Raw genomic sequence first — 25310 nt, 5'->3', positions numbered from 1 at the left:
TGGTATGGGCAAACTCCCAACCACACGAGTCCCCTACTCAACCTCACAAGCTTCACAAAAGACTTAAGGTAAGCATTACCCAAGCCAACACAGAACCTCAGCAGAAAAGAGTTTCCGGGTGGATGCCTTCAGGATGCAGCAGCACAGGACCTGGTCCTTGGTCTGGAGACTGAATAAATGAACACTGAAGGGAAACTGGCAGCAGCAATCAAGGGGGGGATGCTGGCAACCAAGTATTCTTTCTTAGCTTCTGGCGGTTCTGTGGATTTGGCACCCTTTTGCAGGTACCCAATTAACAACGAATACCGCCGATCGGATTCTCTTCACTAATCTGGTCCTGCTCTCTGCTGAGGGGACTTCAAAGATTCAAATTGTGTCTCTGGAGGTCCAGCATGAGTCTACCAAAGTTTCAGATGAAATCAGACTATGGAAGACCATGCACCGCACACTGGCTCGAGGTCCCATGGTATTGTCGGTTTGCAGCCCAGAAAAGTCACAGCACCTCGAGGGATGGCTCTTTTTTCAGATCTTCTAACCAGCCTTCAGGTAGGAGTCGTCACATTCGCGCCTAGAAACACTGGTGTACAGACGCGTTATAAATGCCACATCATATGCTCATGAATATTCCCCGTCAGGCCAGGAATCCTCGGTAAAAGAAAAAAGATTCACTTTCACTTACAAACTGTATTTCTCCTCTAAACCAATCACTGAGCTATGGGTCATACTGCCCCCAGCCAATGACTGCCCTCTCCGTATGCCCCTCCTATGGCAGCCATCTTCAGATTTGGTAAGCACGAAAAGTGGCAGCATGACCAAGAAGAGCCGCAGAGGGGCAGGAGGGAGGGTTTGCATGTGAATCCATGCCAGACCCATGCTGCACAACAATAGTTACAGGTAAGTAACTTGTTCCTTCTCCAGCATGGGGTCTGGCATAGATGCATGCATGAATAAAGAATACATAGCAGTACCACATTTAACAACCACGGGAGGTGGCAAGGCTCAACAGAAGCAATCAACTCTTACCTCTGGAACAGACTCACCTCAAACAAACAGGTTGCGTAGCACTGCTTGGCAGAACCTGCACTCCTTTCTGGAATCCCCGTCGACGCAGTAGAACCTCGTGAAGGTGTGCATAGACCTCCACGTAGCAGCCCTGCAGATGTCAAGCAGGGGCACACCAGACAGGAACGCCATTAGCGATCGCTCTGGTGGAGTGGGCTCTCGGGCAGCCGGGCAGCGATCGGTTGGCCAAACAATGACAGTTTATGATACAGCCAGAGAGCCACATGGAGATGGAAGCCTTGGGCAAGGCCTTCTCGTGGTTCACGGGACCGAAGTTCACAACAGCGTGCCACGTAGAACTTCAGAGCATGAGCAACGTCAAGCGAGTGCTAGGCCCTTTCAGCCGGTGAGGAAGGCTTCGGAAAAAACACAGGTAACACTGAAGGCTCACTGAGGTGGAATTCCGAAAGGAACTCTTGACATGAGGGAGGGGTGCATCCGTAGCACAACCCTCGATTTGTGGAAAGTCAGGATAGGGCCTGGATCTCACCCACCCTCCTGGCAGAGGTGATGGCCACAAGGAAAGCCATTTTCCACGAAAGGAACTTGAAAGGGGCTTGGTGCATAGGCTCGAAGGGGGCTCCCATGAGCCTCGTCAGCACTACGTTGAGTTCCCACGCAGGGGCAGGAGCCTTCACCGGCGGGAAAGATTGAAACAGTCCTTTAAGGAACGCCTTGATGAAAGGGTGGTAGAGAAGATCTTCCTGAAACCTGGTGTAGCAGGAGAGAGCCGACAGATGCACCTTGGTAGAGGCGTGCGCCAGCCCTGCCTTGGCCAAGGACAACAAGTATGGAAGAATCTGCTGGGCTTTGGTCCTCAGAGGGGTGATATTCTGCGACCGGTAGCACGTAGCGAAACGCTTCCATTTGTGACCCTAGCACTTAAGAGTTGACAACGCTCTGGCCTTGGCAAGCACCTCCCTGCAGTCAGCCGGCAACATGTATCCTCCAAATTCTAGGGCTGCAGGAGCCAAGCCCCCAGGTTCAGCGATCCTGGGTCATGATGGAGGATTGCACCTCGTTCTCTGGTGAGCAGATCTGCAACCAGTGGCAGTTTGACCGGAGGCGACGCCGACAGGGTGAGATGGTCCGGGTACCAAATCTGCCTCTGCCATGCCGGGGCGTCTAGAATCATCCTGTATCAGCACTGTCTGAGTTGACTGATACTCGCAGCAAGAGGCATCCGGGGGAACGCATACAGAAACAGGCCTTCCCACAGGAAGGAGAACACGTTCCCCATGCTCCTCGGCTGGTGGAACCTGCTGGAAAATTTCTGGCATTTGGAGTTCACTGCCGTCGCAAACAGATCGATCTGGGTCCTGCCCCACCTGATGAAGATGCAGTCCACCTGGTCCTGCCACAGTTCCCACTAGCGGCAGGAGCGCAACTCCCTGCAGAGGGAGTCAGCGATGGCGTTTGACTCCCGCCAGGTTAAAGGGGATGAGGAACAGCTGTTTGATGGCCCAGAGCCACAAGTTCTGTGCCTCTTTGGAGAGCGCTGCATATCGAGTGCCCCTGTGCTTCCTGATGTAGAACATTGGGGTGGTGTTGTCCGTGAAGATCCTCACCACCTTGCCCTTCAGGGATGGAAGGAATGGCTCGAGGGCCCAGAACACGGCATGCAGCTCCAGGATATTGATGTGAAGATCTTTCTCCTATGGCAACCACAGGCCTCTGGCGTGCAGAAGTCCGGTGTGGGCTCCCCAGCCCTCCAAGAAAGCGTCTCTGGTGACAGTTTCCTGGTATGGGGGTTTCGAAACGCTATTCCCCGGGGAATGTTGGAGTGAACGCCCCACCACCTTACCGCCTTTGTCGAGAGGGATCTTGTCGACGTAGCTTCCAGACACTTGCATCTATCGAGCGTCCAGGAACTCCTGAAGAGGTTGCATCCGCAAGCTGCATACCCATATAAGGTAGATGCAAAACAACATTATGCCAAGTAGCGACTTGATAGACCACACCGTGCCGGTCTTCAGTGACAACAGCCGTTGTACCTTACCCAGCACAGCCGCTATCCTCTCCTCTCCTCCGAGGGCGACGCTAGGTAGGAGCCTGTGTTGAGCCTGGCTCCTAGGAACAGTGCGTTCTGCGATGGTGTCAAGCAGGACTTCGGCTGATTGATGGAGAACCCCAGATCCGTCAGCAGCTGGACAGTCGCCTCTGTGTGTTCGGCGGCTACTGTTCTTGAATTGACCCGGATGGGCCAGTCGTCGAGGTATGGGTACACGTGTATCCCTCGTAGATGCAGCTGGGCCGCCACTGGCACCAGGCACTTCATGAACACCCTGGGGGCTGACTTTAGGCCGAAAGGGAGGGCCTTGAACTGGTAGTGCCTTCCCTGCACCACGAAGCCTAAGAACTTTCGATTCTTCATGTGAATGCGGACGTGGAAGTAGGCGTCCTCCAGATCAAGCAACGTCAAGAAGTCTCCTTCCTCCAGTTGGCTGAGCACGTGCTGCAACGTGACTATTCTGAATTTTTGGGACTCGAGGAACTTGTTGAGACGCTGCAGGTCTAGGATGGGCCTCCAGCTCCCAGTCTTCTTTTTGAAGAATAATTATTTGGAGCAGACTACGGTGCCCCACAGTCATCTTGGAAATAGCTCTATCGCCCCCTTTTGCAGCATGACCCGTACCTCGTGCAGGAGCTGAGGGATGTGCTGCTCCTGCCGGGTCACCGGATGGATCCGCGGACACTTTTGCTGGAACTCCAAGGCATGTCCAGGGACGAGAGCATCCAGCACCCATCTGTCGGAGATCTTTTCCCTCTTGCTGATGAATTCAGTCACCCGGGTGCATGGGTGGGGGCCCTGGGTGCATTGGTGGGGGCCAGACGTCCGACCCAGTGCAGTCCTGCTTCGGCACCTGCGTTCTGCTTTGCAGGCGATGACAGTGTTGAACACCTCCACCAAAAGCCTTCGAATGGCCTGGGTCGTGGACAGGGAGGGCTGACAGTACGACAAAGAGCCCCCACAGAAACCTTTCGGCACGACTTTCCTCCGTAGGCGCGAAAGGAAGAACAGTTTTGTTGGAGAGTACCCAGGGCACGACCCGTATCTGTATTGATGGCCTGCAAGGACTTGTCAATGGCCTTCCCAAAGAGGTTATTCCCGTCAAAGGGCATGTGCAGTACCCTCATCTGGACCTCCTGGTGGAAATTGGTGGCCTTCAGCCAGCCTCGATGACCGAGGCAGACACTGTTGCCAATCTGCCAGAAACCTGTGTCGGCGATGTCCAGGACGACTGTGATGGCATGGTCTGATGCCACTTCACCTTACTGGAGGAGTGCGATCACCCCCACCCGCTTTTCATTGGGTAGAAACTGTAGAATCGGGGCCAGCTTGTACCACAGTTCCCCGATCGTACCTGGCCAGGATCGCCAATGCGTTGGCTGCCTTGATGGTCGTCGGAGCTAATGACTTTCCTCCACATGGCATCCAACTTCTTCCCCTCGCTGTCTGGAGGGACTGAGGATGACAAGGGGTTAAATGAGCTTCCTCGCAGCCACCGACACCACTTTGTCCGGCGCCGGTTGCGACCGAAGGCACTTGGGTGTGTACTCCGGCACCCAATACTTTTTTCCAGTTCATCCCGCTTGGCTGGGGCTGTGAAAGGATTCTTCAGGAGGGCTAGGCTTTACTCCCACACATCCTCCAGGAAGGGCACTGCCATGATGGTCTTCCTCTTGGCCTCAAGCCTCTGGTATTGGAAGCCATCCTTCTTGGTCTCTTCGGTCGTCAGCTGGAAAAGTTCAGAAGCCTTGGCGACCATGGCATGTAACAACCCCACCTCATCTGGTGGGGCGCCCTCGTTTGCGGTGATCCGCCCCTGTGACGATGTCATTGCGATTCCCGGGTTCATCAGGGCAAGGGCACCCGGCGTGGGTGTGGAGGTCGAAGCACGGGGCGTCAGATGGTGCTTCCCCTTTTCACTCTGAGGCTGATCCGGAGCCACAGGGGCCAGGGCATGCAGCATCCTCTTCTGGATTTCAGACACCAGCGTGTGTAAAGTCAAAAGGATGTCCAGGGATACATCTCTAGGCTGAGCAGGCGTGGTGGGCACACTAGGCCCCGTGCCCTCGTCGTCTTTGGTGCTGCTGCTGCCGTCATCGTCTCCACCATGTCCTCAGGGCCCTGTGGTCCCTTGTCATCACTGTCCACCTTCTCCTCCTCTAGAAGGGCTTCTTCGACCTCATCATCCTCTTCTTCTTGCTAGGGTTCTCCGCCTTCTTCGGCTGCCCCTGTATTTAACACTTAGGGAGTACGAGGTTTGGCACTGTAGTCTTCCCTAAAAAGGCTGCTTTCAGCTTGTCGAAGGGACAGGCTACCTCACAGGGCTTGTTCTGGACCCCCATCATCTGATCCGGGGCCTGGGGTAGAAGAGTGGGGGCTCTTCCGGGTCTTGTCCACCCCCTTCTGCGCTGGCATTTGATTCTTATGAGGGCCTTGTGATGTTCCCTCTCCATGGCTGAGCAATCTCACCCTCTTTTTAGGAACTTTCATTGATATGAGGTATTCTAGCGCTTCTAGGCACTCTTGGATGGGTCTCACCCCTTGGGATACAGATATCATTAGAGAGTCCCCCAGGACCCTCTTAAAACTGAGAGACAGGTCCCAGTCTCCTTCCCACTCCTCTTCACTGTATTCTGGAGTGGTGCTTCCGCCCTCCATTTTACTATGGGGAAGATTTACCCTCTTGATCTTATGTTGCTCTTTAATATCAAAAATCCCTTTTTTTAATGCTTTATGCTGTCTTGTGCCTGGATTGGCAATGTCTAGCAAAGGGCAGTGCCGGCGAGAGGCTCTGCGCTTTATATTCCCCTTCCTAGAGGTCGTGAAGACAGAAAAACGCTCTGTTCAGCGCAGTGTAAAATTTGCTTTGAAAAGCGGAAGGCACATGCGCGATCGACTCACTCCACACGTGATGGGGAAAGCTGTAAGTCCTTTCCTCTAAGCTGGTATGCAGCCGGAAAGGACCTACTGCCTCAGAGAGTCCCCCCATGGTACCGCGCGGAGGAGCACTGGTCACCTGATGCAAGAGATGACTTGCGGTGCCGGTGCTCTCCCCGCTTTCAGAATACGCTATCACTAAGGCGGATCTGCACCGCCACATGCGAAACGCTGCAGCACACCGCTACTTCTGACAATATCTATCTCCACAGGCTCTCTCTAATATGGTTACAACATGTTCCGTATCATTAAAGAAATGAGAAACCCACCAGGCTGTGACAACACCCCAACCCCCTCGGAGAAACTATGCAACAACCTTGCAGACCACTTCAAAAAGAAGATCAATGACATCCGACAAACCATCCAACAGAGACCAACCAGCAGCGACTTACAACCAAACGAACCCAAATCAGAACCGCAGCACAAACTCAATAACTACCCTCAAATATCAGCAGAGGCATTCGCAATGCTAATAAAACACAGCAAGAAAGCAGGCTCACCGATGGATCCCTGCCCCCCGGACATCTACAAATCCATCCTCGGACAAGGAACACCAGCAGAATACTTCAGAAACCTTCTAAATCTATCACTGGCAACAGGGACAGTACCAAGGATCTTCAAATCGGCTTACATCAAACCACTTCTGAAAAACACAAGCGGGGACGTAGATGACCTCTCCAACTACAGACCAATCTCCAACATCCCCTACCCAGCCAAACTCCTCGAAACCTACGTATACAAACTAACCCAAGAATACGTTGAAGAACACCACCTGCTAGACCAAGCTCAAGTCGGCTTCAGACCCACAAGAGGTACAGAAACAGCACTACTATCCATCTGGGATGACCTAAAAACAAACGCAGACTCCAACACAACATCTGCCCTTATCCTGCTCGATCTCTCAGCAGCCTTCGACACAGTTAGCCATGACACCCTAACCAAAAGACTAGAAGACATAGGCATAACAGACACAGCGCTACGCTGGACTAAATCATTCCTAGCAGACAGAACTGAAACCGTCTGGATCAAACCCTTCAAATCCACCCCACGAGTCAACGACTGTGGAGTACCACAAGGATCCTCACTATCTCCATTGTACTTCAACATCTACCAAACCCCTGTAATCAGAATCTTCAAGAAACGCAACATCAAATGCTACAACTATGCAGACGACACTCAAATCATCTACAAGATCGAAGACACCCAAGCCGATCATTCGAACCTAACCGACTGTCTAAAAGAAGTCTTCAACTGGATGAATGCCAACAACCTGAAAATCAACCCAGGAAAAACAGAAATCATGATCATATCCAAAGACCAAGAGAAGGAAACCGCCATCCCGTGGCCAACGGAAATGGGATCTATACCATCACCATCTAAGGTAGTAAAAAATCTGGGAGTCCTGATGGACAACACCCTAACCTTAGAACCGCAAATAAACGCAACAGTCAAGAAATGCTTCTTCCTCCTCCACACGGCAAGAAAAATACTACCTTTCCTCTCCTTCACACACAAAACACTCACCATCGTCGGCCTCATCATGTCAAGTATCGACTATGCAAACAGCCTCTACCTCGGTATACCGGAATACCTACTGAAGAAGCTACAACGGATCCAAAACACTGCAGCCAGACTACTCCTCAAACTATCCAGAAGAGACCACATCACCCCGGCCCTAAAAACACTACACTGGCTCCCAGTAAAACAGCGTATCATCTTCAAAACAATGTGCATAACGCACAGGGCAATCAGCGGACAAGGAGCTGAATTCCTACAAAAAAAAATAACAATCTACAAGCCAACGAGACCACTCAGGTCAACCAACGAAATCCGACTGGAACAAAAACCTTACATCAAGAAGAAACTCGGAGGCACCGCTTTCTACCACCTAGCCGCGAAAACCTGGAACAACATCCCAAAATTAATAAGGAACACCAAAGACCACCTTAAATTCAGAAAATTACTAAAAACCTACCTCTTCAACACCGGAGAATAAAACCAAAACAACAATAAGACAAACGAATCATCAAAAAAGGACAGTGACAAACCGCTAGAACCGACAGAAGTACCCAGGGCACCAACAGGGCTGACGCTGGACACAGGGGTCCACCCGCGAGACACAGAGAAACGGATACAACTACTCCAGCCAACCCTTACCATCCCCCACCGCCCTTACAGCCACAACTAGGTCCCACGAGGCTGTGGAACAGACAATATACCACCAATCACCACACAACCGGGTGTATGGACACTAGCAGCGGCGCTAGTCATGTGGAGGGGGGGAGGAGCATGCAAGGTTATTAAGGGAGCGGGCGGAGGGGGCAGCTAGATCCTCAAACGGCCTCGAATGGAAAATCGGGCACATACCTCCTGAGGCTCAGGGTGTACAAGCATCCCGTCGGGTAAGATTACACGGTTCAGTCCAGGATAGAGATGACTAACGAATACCATTAACAATTTCCTTCTCTGCATACACCTCTCAAACTCCAAACCAAACACAACCACAAACCTCTAGCGCAGCAAACCGCACGAACTTCACTACACTGCAACAACAAAACAAAAAAAACACATAGACTCGCACATCAGCACACGACGACTACCGGCCGCATACACCCCAGGCCCAGCCGACGGAACCACCGGGCTGAGGCTGCCAACAGCACATCACTGCAATCTTGCACTTTTCCAGCCTCCACCCACTAACCCACCATCCCCCCCCTCTTTCAGAGCCGCCAGAGCGCCAGGGGACCACTCCGGTGGTGATAGTGCGCGGTACAAATGACCTTTAACACTAACATTAACATTAACATTCTCTTTGCCGGAATACCTGCGGTGCTCGCTGTCATACTATCACAACCGACATCATACACTGACGTATCTAACCTTCATTAACCCAAACAATCTAAGAGCCAAAAAACAAGGTGACTTATCTGCTAGAGAAGCAGCAAAGAAAGAGGAAGGAGTACAGGGAGGAAGTGAGGCATGGACAGTGCTGGTCCAGGATTGGTGTTCAGACTGAGGTCAAAACTACAAGAACACTGGGGACTTGTGGGGATTGGTAGTCCCAGATCATGGTAGTTTTGTGGAATGTTTTTCTGTTTTCTATTTACTGTTGGAAAAAAAAAAAAGATCGTTTTTGTTGAAACTGAAGATGTGAAGTTGTGAAAATAGCTGCTCTGAGGAGCGACATTAAAGAGTTTAAGCATAATGCTCGCCTCCGTGTCTTTAATAGAATCAAGACCAACGCTGCTAACAGCCTTGCTAATTTTCATTGTCTTTTCCCTTTCTAACGTTGCTACAAATGGAACCGCGAACAAACTCGAAAGTTAAAGTGCCCTTTGAAGTGTATTGAAGTGTATTCATAAGTGTTCTAGTTTAAACGTCTAAAGTATTTAAAGTGATTTTGGTGCAAATATAATATAATACTTTTATATAACTTTTAAGTATAAGTGTAAATGCTTCTTTGCTGTGCCTGTCTACCAAGAGGAAGATGTGAGCTGTAGGCAAGTACACAATCTAAATATAAGCCCGACTGATCTGCCACTTTACCAAGGTCCTGAGTTAAAACAGACTGATAAGAGTTGGGGATCTACAAACCACTGGAATAGTTTACCAACGTCTTACTGCCAGTAGGGCTTTAGGAAAACTCCTGTAACATTCACACTGAAGAAACTCAGTACTGCCAAAGACGGACCCCAATTCACAATTCTGGTCCCATCCTGGTCTCTTGTGAACTTGCCTACCTGAATTGACAAGCACTTTACCTACGGCTACTTCTTTTTTTTTTTCAGGAAGGACTTGGTCTCTAGAAAGCACGCTCATTTTAAAAGTGATCCTTACTTGCTACATTGACACTCCAGTATACACACAGGACATCATTCTAGGCTTTGAATATAGGTACTGCCATTCTGAGCAGACCATGACCATTTCCATGGCACACCGGACATCAAAAGCTGGTCAACTAAACCGCTGGGAGGACTGGCATGAATAGCCCCAAGCATCTGACAAGCAAGTTTGAATTGGAAACCGGTGGAAGAAATTAGCCAATGAAGCTGCTTCAGCACAGGGATAGAATGGTTGAACCTTTGGGAAGACAACCCCAGCATGAAGCCCCCCCGCCCACAGTCCCTCCCTCCCGAGCCCCCCCATCTTCCCGAGGCAGGGTTATATTTCAGACACCCGACAGAGACCAAGTCACCAGTGCCAAGTCTATAGAATTGCTCGAAACTGAAATAACTTTCCTCCAGATAACGGGAATCTAACCCACTCTATTTCCTATGATCTTCATAATAGCATGTGTGTGTATATTAAACTATACATGCTATCTTTTCTTGCTTTAAAAACGATCTGGTCAGTGAGTCCCTAAGCTAAGAGCCAGGTAAGTAACCCTTGATTGAACAAGAATAACTTATCACAAAACAGTATCTGACATTTTAACTCCAAAGAGAAGCAGAAAAAGTACAGAACTATTAGGCAGTTATTGTATATATTTCATTTTTCTAGGAAAAGCCCAGTCCCTCTTTGAAAGTGATGTTCGATGATGAACAATTACCTTCAGGGCTTACCTTCACTGCCTTCAGAAGAACGAGAGCTCTGATCTTACTTGTCCAACTATCCCACCCTCGTAAAAATAACGCTCTGACATTACCTGTCTGATTTTCCTGTTGGAAAAGACATACTCCGGTTTCCGGCTGATGGGTTATGTTTTTTAGCTCCCGTAAATTTCTGTGGAGAGAAAGGCAGAAGTATAAACATAACTAGTTTCCTTCGAGGTGAGAGGTTTTCACTCAAATGATTGGGGGGAAGACAGTTTGGAGGTGGGATGGGGATAGGGGGGCAAAGCGTGGGGTTGGGGATCCATTTCTGCTACCTGTACAAGAATAATTGGTTAAACAATAGTTGTCTCTTCAATATTTTTAACAAGCTCTCTCTCCGACAATCTCTGCGAACGATCGTTTGTTGGAGGCAATCCCTTATCAAAAACTTTTGCAGATAATGGAGCACCTTAAAGCTCAGTTGAGACATGCTTTATTTGGGAGAGGTGACATATCGCATACTAGCATAACATGGAAAAGCCCCCACATAAGAAAAATGCCTTAAACACTTTAAACCTGAGGGATGGAAAGGGTCTGTGGATAGGAAATTATAATAGTAAGGAATAACGTTTTATTCTTATGAAAACTGTTCCCTTGATGGCAGCTGAGGTTACTGTTGCATATTTTAACTGCAATTCTAATACTGACCTTTATACGTTTTTATCTATTAAGTAGAGTTAGAAGCTTAGTTGGTGTGGACTAAAATGTATGAGGAGTATCTGGTAATGCGATCAGAGGACAAGCCCCAGCAACAATTCAAATGCTATCAGCATGAGACATTATCTGCCCCAGGTATTCTCTTGTAGAGGGATTGTACTGGTGAGCCGAGCACAGGACATGCGCAGCTATCCTCCCCAGAGTGTCCAGGGTGCCAACATAAGCACAGGTCAGGAGGCATCCCTTTTTTGTCTCAGGTGGGGTGGAATTAGGAAGAGGTCTGGCATGCTGGGCAAATCTGGAATTAGGAGGATACCACTCTTGAAACACCCTGCGTGCACCTCCTTACCTTGCCCGTGGAAGCTTGGGAATTCGGATCAAAATGGGGCTGCTTCTTGGATGTGTTGCCACCTAAGAGGGGGAGAGAAATAAATATTGGACAGGGGCCGTCAATGTAAGTAAAACCATGATCAATGACAGTTGACCAGCACAAGCACACTTATGACCCAGAACAGGCAGTCCCAGCACAAGCACACACACCATCTAGGGAAGGCAGTCTAAGAATAGGCATGTATAGACCCCATGACTGGCAGAGGTACTGCACTGGCAGGCCAAAGAGACCGGGTTGCTGTGTAGACATCCACAATGCCATGGATAGGATGTTGAAGCACAGACACAGCCTGCAGAAGCAGATGTGAAGCACATGCACACAGTGGAAAAGCAATGCACAGCCTGAACAGGCAGAGCTGCAGTGTAGGCATAACAACTGCCAAAGGGAGACTCCGGGCAGGGCCCAGGACAGGCAGAGTTACTGAATTGCTATAACCAGGGAATAGGATAGGCAGAATCAGAGCATTGGCAGTGTCAGAGAACAGGCACAACACAGACAAACAAATTCATGGACTAAGAGGCAGAATTAGAGCCTAGGCATGTTCATGCATCCAAGACAGAAGCAGCATGCATGCATGTATGGGATTTATAAAGCACACACTTAGCTGGGAGCACAGTATAAAGGGGATGCACCCAGGGGGTACAAGTACGGTGCAGGAATAGCAGAAGAGCTGGGATGGGTAGGAGGTACAGGGGAGAGGAACTCAAGAGGGAACAAAGGGATAAGTGGAGCAATCGTGGATTGGCAAGATGTTCTTTGAAGAGCAGGGTCTTCAGGTCCTCCCAGAAGATCAGGATGAACGGGACTACTCGTATCTGCACTGTTAACTGGTTTCATAGAGAGTGTGTGGCAGGAAAAGGCCAATTTCTGTGTTCTTTCCCTTTTGCAGTACTTGGTTTCCAGTATGGAGATGTTGTGGCTTCTGGTGAGCGATGGCCTGCACATATGAGGAGTTTGTTGGTGTTTTGGTTGCAACTGTTCTGTAGGTGATGTTACGTGCATGAGGGGGCAGCCAGTGCAGCTCCTTGGGGCTGGGCTTGTGATATGGTTGAATTTTCATAGTCCTGCTGCGATGGGGTGCTCTGCAGCATGCTGAACGGCTTTCAGAAAGGACAAGGGTGCATGCAGGACCTTGCAAGAAGGCGGTTGCCACCGTCCTGATGCAAAAGGACCATTACTTGGACAACTGCTCTGTAGCAGGGATGAAAGGCTTGAATTTGCAGATGAGCGCATGCTGGAACCAGGCTATTTGGGTCGTTTTGGCAAAGTGTGTTTTGAATGAAAGGTCAGAGAGCAGCATACCAAAGCAGAGGCTCAACCTGCACAATTGGGGCATGCAAATTCACAGCACAAGCACATGGATGGGCAAAGGAACGGTAGGGTGCCAGTAAGCACTGCCCAGTTAGAGCACAGGCCCAATTACACTCCTGTCTCCTCCCCATCACTATAACATCAGTTATTCCCGGCCACTGTAGGGATCTTTCAGCTCCCTTGCAAGCCAAACAGTTCCAAGAGTCTCCTACGCATCCCAGCCCTTACCTGCAAACGCCTTAAAGTCAGATTTGCTGTAGTCAAACGGTGTGAATTCTTTGAGTGGCACAGGCTCTTCTGATTCTAGCTGTAGCCCTTCAGAACCTTTGGACCGTTTCTTTCCTGGTTTTGGCGTCCATGCTCCTGGTTCACTGGCCTTGCGTTCCCTCTTTTTATTGGAATTCTCCTCCTGTGAAAAACAAAATGTTGGTTCAGGCGTGCTCCAGTAGCAGAGGAAAGTGCATTTTAAGCAAGCAGATCTCCCAGAATCAAAGTGGCTGTGCGCGTGGCTTCAGTTATTTTGCAAACTCCAATAAAAGATTGTAAAACTCACCCTGTTTGGTGGGTTAAGGAGAGAATGCCTGTGAATGCGGGAGATAATTGATCAGAGTATGGCCATGGCTGGCATTCTGAAAGTAGCAGTTAACCGAGACAACAGGGACAGCTAGTGTTCAGAGAATGACATGGGCTGAGGGCTAAAGAAATACCCTTGTGGGCAGTGAGAACTACTTGCCAAAGCCAGACGGTTCTTGGAGTCTTTGCAGCATACACATTCAATATAGGAATAACACAGTGGTCACATTATGTAATTCACAGAGCCTTGGAAGTAGGCATACAATGGGCTAGTGTAGGGCTGATCGGTGCTTGCTACAGGAGAATGAGTGTAGAAAACAGAGAAGGAAACTGTTAGGCAAGATTGTATGCAGTACCCTTTGGGAGACTACACCAACATGGTCTCCTGGCAATAGGTAACCCAACCTTTGGTATAAGTTTGTACTACACAGGTTGGTAGTGTGGCTGAGCAGCCAGGCTTATCTCAAGAGGGGTCAATGTGAGCACAATGGTTTTTACACAGAGATTCACAGGGACAAGTATTCAAATAAACTCTTACACTCAAGGTTTCTTGATTAAACAATTATTTGTCAGTTGAATAAGCCTTCTTCAGAAGGGAGCAATATGTAAGTAACAAATATACACGCTCTTAGTTTCTCTAAATCATCAAGTGCCCATTTGGGATGGCACACAGATTCTTCCTACACCCTGAGGTGACAAAACTAGGACACTGTGGGCATTAATATATCACTGGTACATTTAGAGCAATACTGAGCTTGGTGTCAAAGAAAAGGGATTGGGAATAGAACAAAGGTTAACAAATATTCTGAAGCAGGTAAGTACTTATGAACCCCCAATGCAAAGTAAATTAACCCTTTCCCGGAGAAAAGTTAAAGCACAAAGTCAGAGGTAAGAAGAGTCTTTCAGGGAGCCAGGCCTGCCAATGTTAATTGAGCAAAAGTCTAGGTGAGCTGAAACACTTCTTGCAGGTAAGTAAAAGTCTTGCACAATGTTTTAGAAGTCTTTGTAGAAAATGTAGAACCACTGTAGGGCCACAAGCTGGGAGGATTGTGAGGGGCAAAGCTCAAGCAACTCTGCAAAAGCAACCAAGACAAGTCTCAACTAAGAACTAGCAAGGCTACACAATAAGAGGTAAGTCGCCTTAGTTTTACAGTACATTTGGTTAGAAGACATTGGTTCCAGCTGGCTTCTGTTCCTGTGTAGGTCTGCATATCCTGTTGCTCCTGGGCCTCAGTCGTGGGGACAAGCGGGAGGACGGCTGGGTACTCCTGGACTACGAATTGAAGGTCAGCGGCAGCAATGGTTAAACTTCAGATCAGCAGCACTTCGCGGTTTCAGCTCCTCGCGGCTCTCGCAAATAGCACCACTGCAGTTCTCGGATACCACTATGGACTTTCCTCGCATCTGGGGTCCAGCACTCTGTTGAGGTGGCTCAGGTTTGGTCATTCCTGCTTCCTGGGAGTCTGGAGAATCTTCCTGTAGCTTGGGTCCGACTTAAAGACACTCACTCGATTCTGGTGTTCCTCTCCCTGGCACTTTGGTTCCTGTAGCAGCAATGGAAGTACAGCCAGCTTCGAGAGGATTTCCAAGGTTTCGATCCCACCAACCCAAGGGGAGAAGTTGTCCTTTGCAGGTCTTCTCTAGTCGAGGCAAATTCGGAGCTTCAGCACTACAGCAGGGTTTCACCGGGCAAACCAAAGGTCCAGGAATTGCAGCAGGCATCTCTTCCAAGTTCTTCTTCGGAGTCCTTCGTCCAGTGGTCGACTCTGCCTTCAAAGCAAAACACCTTGCCTTTTATTCAGGTTTCTCTCATTCATTCGCAGGCTAGCCATCAATCACACAGCAGGGTGGCTGTCCTCCAAGGACAGCCCTCCAGCCAATAACCCATGGGTGCATTCCGGTAACCAAGGAGACTAAGCACAGGTAGTTTCGGGTACCTCCCTCGCTTCCTGTCCTGCAAGACACGCTGGAGCCAGAAGCGAGCTTCACTCGTGAATCCCGCCAAAGACAAAATGAATAAAGGGAACAAACCTGGTTTGGGGTGCAGAGCAAATCTCAAGAAGGACCTTTCAAATAAGAAATGGCAAAAAAAGAAGACCAGGGCCATTTTTGCATTTGGTAACCCCTTCAGAGCAACGAAATGCGCCATCTTGTTCAAGGATAGACGGCTAGGATAGTATTGTAACCGTTACATGGAGAAAGGTATGTAATGAAGTCCAAAGAGATTGTATGCCAAAGGGCTGGTGGAACAGATAACGGGCAGAGTAGACCTTGTGGCTTGCTTTTTGGCATCTTGTTTCTCGCACAAGAATCACATGTTTTAACGTACTGTATGACATCTTTTCACCATGCAGGCCACAAAAACTTTTGACGGATCTTTGCCATTGTTTTTGTGTACCAAGGATTACCTGCTGTGAGTGTATCGTGGTAGGCATGGAGGACTTTTTTATGCATAGTGGGACTTAAGTATAAGCGCTTCTGGTAATAAGGGAGCCTGTTGTCTTCCATCTGCAGAGAGTCCCGAGAGGCCCACATATGTAGTTGGTCAGGTTTCTTAGAGCATCTGATCTCATCCTGCAGTTCATCTAAAGACGATGGGTTCATGCTTGTAGCCCCCAAAAACGTGTCTTCCGGAATTATTGCAACTGGTGTGGGGGTTGTGTAAATGTCTTCCCCTTCAACATCCCAGCATATACAGGAGAGCGTGTTGGCTTTCCAGTTTCGTACTCAGGACGATATGCTACGGTTAAGTCATATTCCGTAAAAAACTGTGCCCACCTTAACTGGCAGGGAAACTGCACTTTGGCTGTTCATAGGTATTGTAAATTACGATGATCAGGAAGCACTGTGATGGCGTGGCACGATCCTAGGAGATGGTGCAGCCACTCCTTGAAGGCGGCTTTGGTGGCGAGTAGCTCTTTATCAGTCACTGCATAATTTAGTTTGGTTGGGGTGAACTTCTTGGACCAGAACGCTACTGGACGCAATTGGTTGGTCCCTGGATCTCACCCGAGACAGTACAGCACCCATTGCGATGCTAGACGTGTCAGTCTCTACCAAATATGGGAGTTCTGGATCCTGGTGCAGGGGTAAACTGATATTTGAGTCGCACAAAGGCTTGTTCGGCTTCAGGGGGCCAGATGAAGGTCTTGTTTTTTTGAAGCAATGAAGTAATGGGATGGACTACGTTTGAAAAATTAGAGATAAACCACAGATAAAAATTGGCGAACCGCAGGAAGCTTTGGACTGCTTTTACTGAGGTGGGTGAAGGCCACTGGAGAATCGCTTCTACTTTGCGGTTTTCCATTTGAATCCCTTGCAGGGTTAAAATAAACTCCAAGAACTCCACTTCTGTCACATGAAAGGAGCATTTTTCTAGTTTCACATATAACCAATGCGGTTGCAGTTTTTCCAGGAATGCCTTCACGTGTTGCAAATGTCCTTTTGCTGTGTTGAAGAGTAAATCAGAATGTGGTCTATGTATACCATAGCACAAACATCCAGCAGCTCCCTTAAAACATCTTTCATGAAAAATTGGAAGGCTGTCGGCGCATTATATAACTCGACAGTGTACTCGAACAACCCAAACTTCGTACGGAAGACAGTGTTCCACTTGTCGCTGGCTTTCATGCATACTAAGTGGTATGCTCCCTAAGGTTCAGTTGTGTAGTGTATATTTTGGCACTTTTTACTTGGTCTAGCAGTACCAGGATTAACAGCAGAGGGTACCGGTTCTTGATTGTGATCTTGTTGAGCCCTTTGTAGTCTATTACAGGTTCTGAGGTCTCCCTCCTTGGGGACGTAGAAGAGAGGTGAGTGACTTAGGTCTTATGAATCTGTTAGCCACATATTGGTCGAGGTAACTGCGTAGATGTCGATTCTCCTTCTCTGTAAGTGCGTAAATACAACTGCATGGCACTTGGACTCCCGGACCCAGATCTATTTGACAGTCATAGGGTCTATGCAGTGGTAAGGTATTGGCCTGTTCTTTCTGAAAAACATTGTGGTATGCTTCATATTTGGGGGATAACTGTCCGATGATGCCAATCACTACTGTGTGGTCCTTGTTTCGTGTCGTTGGAATTGGTGAGTGGGCGACAATGGATGTGGGTGGATAAAAGGTCTGCAAGCATTCAGCGAAGAAGGCCAGTGTACGTGTCCGCCTATTTATGACCGGATTGCGGCACTCCAATTAGGGCATGCCTAATATGAGCTGGAACTGGGATGCGTTGATCAAGTCAAAAACTATGCATTCACGATGGCCATCGTGACAACAGTACAACCTCCCCTATACACTGGGTCACTGGTCCAGATGACAGTTGCGTTCCATCGACTGACACTATGTTATCAACCTCTTTTCTCTGTTGCACGGGAACGCCTATCAGCTGGGCTACAGTGATGTGCACGTAATTTCCTACTGCTCCACAGTCAACATATGCCTCAAGGGCATGCATACGCTGTGGCTGTTCAGGGCATAGGAGGATTACTGGTGTCGTGAGATATGAGACCGTGGACGCCTGCTCTTTTCTCGACAAGCTGATCTCTACTCTTGCTGAGCCATGAAGTTTTCCGAAGGCTTACTTGTTTCCACTGTTTCGGCATGGATTACTCCCAATGGTTTCCGAGGTGATTTGCTTGGGCAATCTCAAGAAATGTCCTGCTTTTCCACAGTACAGACAAAGTTATTGTTGCATGCGCCTCTCTTTCATCCTTGGTCAGAGGTCCCCCAACATTGCCCAACTGCATAGGTTCCGGTGGATTTTCTGCAGGACGGGATGTTGTCTCTTGTGGACGTACACACAAGGTGCGTCCCTCAGAACGGGACCAATCAGTTCTTATTTCTTGTAACCGATGGTCTAGGTGTACTACTAAATGTATGTACTCAGAGCAGTGTTGAGGTGGGTTCACTACTTGTGCCAAGATGATAAGTCTGCTACGAAGACCTCAGTAAAACAGCGCCGCCACCGGTGCGAGGCACTTGGTAAACACCCTGGGTGCTGACCTCAATCCGAAGGGAAGGGCCCTAAACTGGTAGTGACGCCCTTGGACCACGAATCTGAAAATCTTTCGGTGTCCCTTTAGGATGGGGATATGGAAGTAAGCATCCTCCAAATCCAACGACGACAGGAAATCGCCCTCCTCCAGCTGACCCAGGACGTGCTGGAGGGTGACCATCCGGAACTTCTGTGCCTTGATGAATTTGTTCAGTCGTCGTAGGCCCAGGATGGGACGCCATCCTCCTGTCTTCTTCTTCACGAGGAAGTATCTTGAGTAAACTCCGGAGCCCCGAAGCCTCTTTGGGACGAGCTCGATGGCACCTTTCTTGAGCATCGCCTTTACTTCCAAGAGAAGTTGAGGGACGTGATGTTCCTTCCTGGCCACGGGGGGGGGGGGACGCGCGGGCACTTCTTTAGAAACTCGAGCGCGTGACCCTGGGCCAGGGCGTCTAGCACCCAACGGTCGGTGGAGATGGACTCCCACACGCTGACCAAGTTCGCCAGCCGGCCTCCCACCAGGGTGCTTCGGTGGGGGCCCGACCCCACGGCCGGTTCAGTCCTGCTTCGACGAAGCTTTGCCGCCTTGTCCTCCCTGGCGACGACGGCAGGGTCCGCCCGACTTGCCTCATCCCCTGTAGGCTTCCTGTGACGACGAACAGGCCGCTTGAAAGTAGGTGGAATATCCGTCGCCGGAACCTTTAGAGGCACCCTGCTTGCCTCCGGCGCTCCGAAAGGGTGGCCGTCGCTGCTGGAGAACACCAAGAGCCCGGGCCGTCTCCGTGTCCGTCTTGATGGCTTGCAGGGAATCCTCCACTGTTTTCCCAAACAGGTTGCTCCCGTCGAACGGCATGTCCTGCTGGAATTCCGTTGCCTTGAGCCACCCACGCCGTCTAAGGCACACGCTGTTGCCCAACTGGCGAAACCCAGTGTCAGCGATGTCCATCGCTATCGTAATGGCGTGGTCCGACGCCACTTCTCCTTCCTGCAAGATCTCTAGGGCCTCCGCCCTCTTGCCGTCCGGTAGGAAGCCCAGCAGGGGAGCGATCTTGTACCACAAATCCCTGTCATAGCGGGCTACGATAGCCAAGGCGTTGGCAGCCTTAATCGTCGTCGCTGCCGATGAGATGACTATGCGTCCCATCGTGTCCAATTTCTTTCCCTCGCCGTCCGGGGGGTGGGGAGGGGAGGTTGACGTAGAGGCCGATGCCCACCCCCCGCTTTCTTCCTGGCCACCGCGGAGACGACCGAGTCTGGGGTTGGCTGTGCCCGAAGGCACAAGGGGGCCGCGTCCAGGACCCGGTACTTCTCGTACCGATCCCTTCTCGCAGGCGTTGTGGATGGGTTCTTGAGGAGGGTGAGACCCTCATCCCAGATATCGTCCAGTAGAGGTACAGCGAGGACCGTCTTCCTCTTGGTCTCGCGCCGTTGATAAAGGAAACCTTCCTTCTCTTCCGGGCAGAGCTGGAAAAGCTTGGATGCCATGGCGATCATGGCATGAAACGATCCAATCTCGTCGGGTGGGGAAGCCCGGGGAAGAGGTGACGACGGAAGATCCTCGTCGTAAACTTCGTCGTCTGTACCCGTCGCGGCCGTGTCCGTCCCTGTATCATCCCCACGGGTAGTGGACGGGGAGGAGGGCTGAGCAGGGCGCGATGGTTGAAAAGGAGGTGGAGGATGAATCCTTCTCTTAGGAGGAGGGCTCCCAGAAGGGCCTGGCTCCGGGTCCCCCGTCGGGAGCGGTTCCTCCGTTGGTGGTAACGGCAATCTCGTCCTTATCTCCGAGCAGAAGGACTGTATAACCAACAAAATGGCCGCCGAGTTGTCTTGCGGCACTGGTTGAGGGGGTTCCGACGAGCGGTCAGGAACCTCGTCGGCACCCTCGACGTTCTCGTCGTCTCCTTCGTCGGGGTCCCTCCCGACGGGCTGGTCTTCTTCCACGCCAATGCCGTGGCTTGAGACTTCGATCAGCTCCTCTTCAGAGGTTGAGGCCGAATCCACGACGGCCTCCTGCCCCACCTTTTTCTTCTCCATCGGAGGTTTCACGGGGGTCCTGTCGATGGGCTTGAAAGAGGACTCCATCCGCGGTGGCAGGGAGACTCTGGGCCCCGCGGTCGCCTCCACTGGTGTAGCCTCCACAGGCTGAGCCAGGGCCGCCGCGACTGTCTCGATAGAGGCCTTGGCAGGGTGGATTAAGGCTTTCACCATCTTAGGTGCGCTCACCGCCTTCTCCTTGGGGGGAGGGTCACCGCCTCGCTCCCCCTCCGATGGGGCCTTTGAGCTCGACCGGGGCCTCTCCAGAAGCTTTGCCAGGTGCTCAGACTTCCTCTTACCCGGCCAGAGCGTTGGCTCGTGGTTGATGGCGCTGGGGAGGTTGCGCCCTGCCTGACAACCGAAGAGCCCGACCATTCAGCGCTCCCGGTGCCAGTGGACTTGCGGTGCTTGGCGTTCTGTTGGGCCCCCGTCGCCGGGGCGCCCTCAAAGGTCTTAGAAGACCGCTCGGACTTCTTTTTCTCGCCTGACGGGCTCTTACCTTCTAGCCAGTTGGCGAGACGCAGATGGCGGTCCTTCATGGTCCGCTCCAACATGTTCCTGCAAAACGCACAGTCCTTCTCCACGTGCATCTTGTCCTCATGCAGGCAGTAGAGGCAAAGGGAGTGTTCGTCCTCCTTGAAGACATTCTGAAGCTGGCATCCAGGGCAGACCCTGAACAGCTTTCCGGGCGTCGAGCTTCCCTTCTCCTGGGCCATGTCCGAGATGGGCCTGAGAAACTTCTGGAATCCTCCAAAAGCGAGGCTCGACGAAATCTTCACCCTTGAGGGGCGTAGAAGAATCCGACACGGGTCCCTGTTGCTCGGATAAAGAAACGATGGAGCTTGAGGCTCTTTTGACCGAAAAAAGAATTTTCCTCTGAAAAAGCACGACAACGCACTAAAGCTCGAGAGCAATAGCACGAGGATCCCAACACTTGAGCGTGCGGTAAAAATCTGAGGATGGCTGCCAGAGGCGGGGCTTAGGGAGAGGGCAGTCATTGGCTGTGGTCAGTATGACGCAGAGATCAGTGATTGGTTACTACTACGAAAGACAGATCAGAAACGAAACTGATACTGATTTTTCTTTACCGAGGATTCCCAGCCTGACGACGGGGAATATTCATGAGCATGTGAATCCATGCCAGACCCCATGCTGGAGAATCTGGATAAACCTATGAACAAACAAGTGGTTAACGTTAGTGTCCTTTTTCCTACTCGGCTGCTGCCTACCTTCATTCCCCCAAGGTATACTGGCTGGCTGGACAAGAGGGCTGGCTCGCCTTTATAAAGTTGTGCACCTAAAGTGCCAGATAGACATCTGGTTTCAGTTAAGTCACTGGTTATTGGTGGGCCATTCAAGCTGCGGCGCACGTGGTGCCTTTTGCAGGTAAGTGTCCTCATTTGTCCTGGGAATGACCTTTTCTGCTCTGCAGCAGCGCTCAAGCCTTATTAACGTTCTTGTCTCTTGTGTCTACAGGCACCGCAATGCTGTGCCTTCTAATAGCTACTGAGTTGGAATTCGCTGGAGCGCTAGCAGATGGAGTGCAGGATTCGTGGAACAGCCACAGGTGAGCAGGTTTCAAAGGGGGGCTCAAGAGCATGTGGTTTTGCGTCCCGAAAGGCTTACTGTGCTTTTCTTCTTTCCAGGAGCGGAGAAGCGCTGCAGTGGATCGACGGATCCTTCCGTTCCCAGCTCAAGTCTGGGTAAGTATCCGAGCCGGAGAATACAGGCAGACTGCAGGAATCCGGAATCAGGTAAGCGGGAAGACCGGCTGAAGGCTGGAATGCAGTAATCCTGTTACAGGTGAATCGAGCAGAGCAGAGCGGCAAGCGTTACACTGCTTGTAAGTCAGCCAGAAAAACCGCTAAGCACAGGGTGTGGCCGAGGGCTGCACCCTGTACCACTAGACCAGCAAGGATACTCGAAGCATGTGCTGCCAGGGAGCCATCTTGCATTCTTTACAGTCTCTTAGCCTGGCGGCCATCTTGGTGGAGGCTGTCAGCATTTGTGGATAGATGTTCCCGCCAGCCAGCAACCTTTAGAGTCCACGTTTTCCCTATGTTGCTACAACTTCCCCCTACTGTCGTGTGAAAGCGTGCGCTGTGTTTTGCTGGGGATAATGACAACTCTGGCCTGGTGACAAATGTATAGAAGGCCAAATTCTATTGTGACAGGGACAACTCTGGGTAGCTGTAGCCAAACCAGTTTGGGTAGTAGTGACAGGCGGTCTAGGCTAAGTTCCTCAGAGGTGGTGAGCTTGTAAAGGGTCCACAATGGGAATCACAAATTACACTTAGACAGGATGTATAAAAATACAATCATTTATTAGCCAAAACACACTACAGAAAAATGTCGACTAGCAGGTGGAGCCATCACACAACACTGATAAAAAATAGATACATATATACATTAATATATTATAGGGCATAATACATATCACAAACTCTTGCAAAGGAAAGATAAGATTAGTATTATGCACTCAAGATCCAAAGAGAATGATCTCCAACTTAAATTGTCCAGCCCTAAATTGTCCAGCCCTAAATTGTCTGGGGCCTTTCGCCCAATAGTTCAGGTAAAGGTTCCACAGAATCTTTGAAGCAGGAAAAAATGCAGAAAGGGTCTCTGGGAACCAGTGAAGGGTTCTTAAAGTTAGAGTACAAGTTAAACTAGCTAACAGAAGTAGCCCCAACTTCCAGAAGTCTTGCGCAAGCAAGTAACGACAAAGCCAAAAGTGTTAGAATAAAGGTTTATTATAGGCTCACTGACTTATAATGCAAGCATAGGGGTAGGTAAAAAGCTCTGCAACTTACCCCCCATACTCCGATTCTTCCCCAGACTTGGCAGGACAAAGGAAGAGGGTCGGAGGTTACTTTTCCCACTGAAAGTCGCAGTCTTCGATTCACAGGGGTTGCATGTACTAGCTGATCTCGGTTGGTGTCTTTCACTGTTGCAAGGACTATCGATGGAAGAATGGAGCAACACTCGATGCAGGACCCCTTTCAGGTAAGCGATTTCGGACGGCAGTCACCACAGCATGGCGACACAAAGGGACTCAACTACTGCGGTCAGACTTTCCCTCCCCATTTCTGGTCGCCTTGGTGCCAGGACGCCGAAATGTCGCAGAGGTGAGTCCCGAAGAGCCAGCTGAGGATTCCCCCTCCACCCCCCAAGTTCCAGGTCGAAATTCAAAATGGTGACGCTGGTAGCACGGTAGCCCAAATTCGGAGCTGGTCAGCCACAGGACGATCCCGGGACACTTCCGAAGGCTCTTCGTTGCAGGGTACCGAGCAGATGTCAGGAATGGATGTTCCTCCACTCCAAGGGTCAGCGCTACTTTGCAGGACTGCTAAAGATCTCCAGCAAGACAGGGCTCCTCCAGGACAGCAGCAGAAGTTGGTAGCTAAGCCTTTTTCCAACAGGTCTCCGGTTTCTTCGCAGGTCTCACAGCTAGATAGGATTCTTGGCTCCTTCAGGTTTCTCCGGGATCTCTGAAGAATGGGTGCAGGCGTCCGCTTATCCTAAAAGCTAGGTAAGAGCGTCTGCCCTCACTAGCCAATGACCTAACTAACACACACACACACACACACACACACACACGCACGCACGCACGCACACACGCACACGCACGCGCACGCACACGCACAACCATTGGTGGGAACATTCATACATACCACTCACACCCCCAAACAAGTTTGTGGATTGGCCCAGACAGTCCCAGCCCACATCCTGCCAGCAAACACACAGCCCTCCAGGAGCCCGTCAATAGCTTCTGCTTCCCCAGGCACTGGAAGTCCTTATAAGGATTTTCCTGGCCTAAAAGGCCAGGAAGAAGGGTAAAGAACAAGATGGCAAAAGGACAAGCTAAACATCTCGTGGCACTGCTATGTTTGACCAGTAGCCACAGTTAGTAGCCAAACGCGGTAAACATAGTAAGGCTAAAACGTCCCCAAAAGTGGGAAAAAGTCACTGCTGCCACCAGTTTATCCTTTTAGCACACCTAGAGTAAACAGAAATCCTCTGAGTGTTAGTCTAGGGCAAAACAAAAATGCACCCATTGTACTGCAGTGTAAACTCTATTGTACAATAGAAAAAAGTTAACACAAGTGATACAAAAGTAACCAAACATAGTAACACAGTAAAACAACTAAGAGAAACAATGTTTCCCAGTACTGACAGCCTGAAGGACATGTCAGTTTCGCCATGACATATAAGCAAAAGTCAGTGCAGTGAAGCTTAAGGCTTGACTGCACTGCAAAAAGTACAGGTCAGATTCAAAAATAAAAGCAAAAAGTTTGGGGCTTCCATAAACATGGAAGGAAAGATGCAGTGAAGAGAAATCTTTCCTAACACTCGCGCATGTCTTTGCATCCACGCTGATTAAAGAAATTGGGCGGTATGAGGCGCAATCAGTTTGTTTTTTTCCCCTTCTTTAGGGAACACTAGAATTCTGGGTCTTGAGTAGAAGACGTTGGCGCGTCTTCAGTTGCTAATAGGTTATTGTATAGCTTAATCAAAAATGGGGCCAAAGATTGGCCAAATGTTTTATAGAAGACGGGGCTATAGCCGTCTTGGCCGGGCACCAAACCAGCTTTGAGTTTCAAGATTGCTTGCAGAACTGGTTTCTTATTAATTGGGACATTTAATGCCTCAGTCCTCAGGGGAGATCAACTTGAGTGGTATACTCACTAATCATCGATGTGTGCCTCTGGGGTCATCTTGACTTTCTGAAGGGCTGGGTAATTTCTAGA

General features: G+C 50.0%; 1 protein-coding gene across 2 annotated transcripts in view; it reads right to left on the bottom strand.

The window, feature by feature from the left end:
• Positions 1-25310, bottom strand: part of EXOSC10 (exosome component 10) — a 1010963-nt gene that overhangs the window by 100365 nt on the left and 885288 nt on the right. For both annotated transcript variants that reach the window (XM_069609938.1, XM_069609939.1), the window contains 3 exons: positions 13190-13370; positions 11609-11670; positions 10656-10732 (listed from right to left, as the gene is read on the bottom strand). In XM_069609938.1, coding sequence (XP_069466039.1) covers positions 10656-10732; positions 11609-11670; positions 13190-13370 — 320 coding nt within the window. The remainder of the gene's footprint in view (positions 1-10655; positions 10733-11608; positions 11671-13189; positions 13371-25310) is intronic.

Source organism: Ambystoma mexicanum, chromosome 8 (genome assembly GCF_040938575.1).
Source record: "Ambystoma mexicanum isolate Mex_15411 chromosome 8, UKY_AmexF1_1, whole genome shotgun sequence".
Taxonomy (NCBI): Eukaryota; Metazoa; Chordata; class Amphibia; order Caudata; family Ambystomatidae; genus Ambystoma; species Ambystoma mexicanum.
This window is presented reverse-complemented; position numbering and strand designations above follow the sequence as displayed.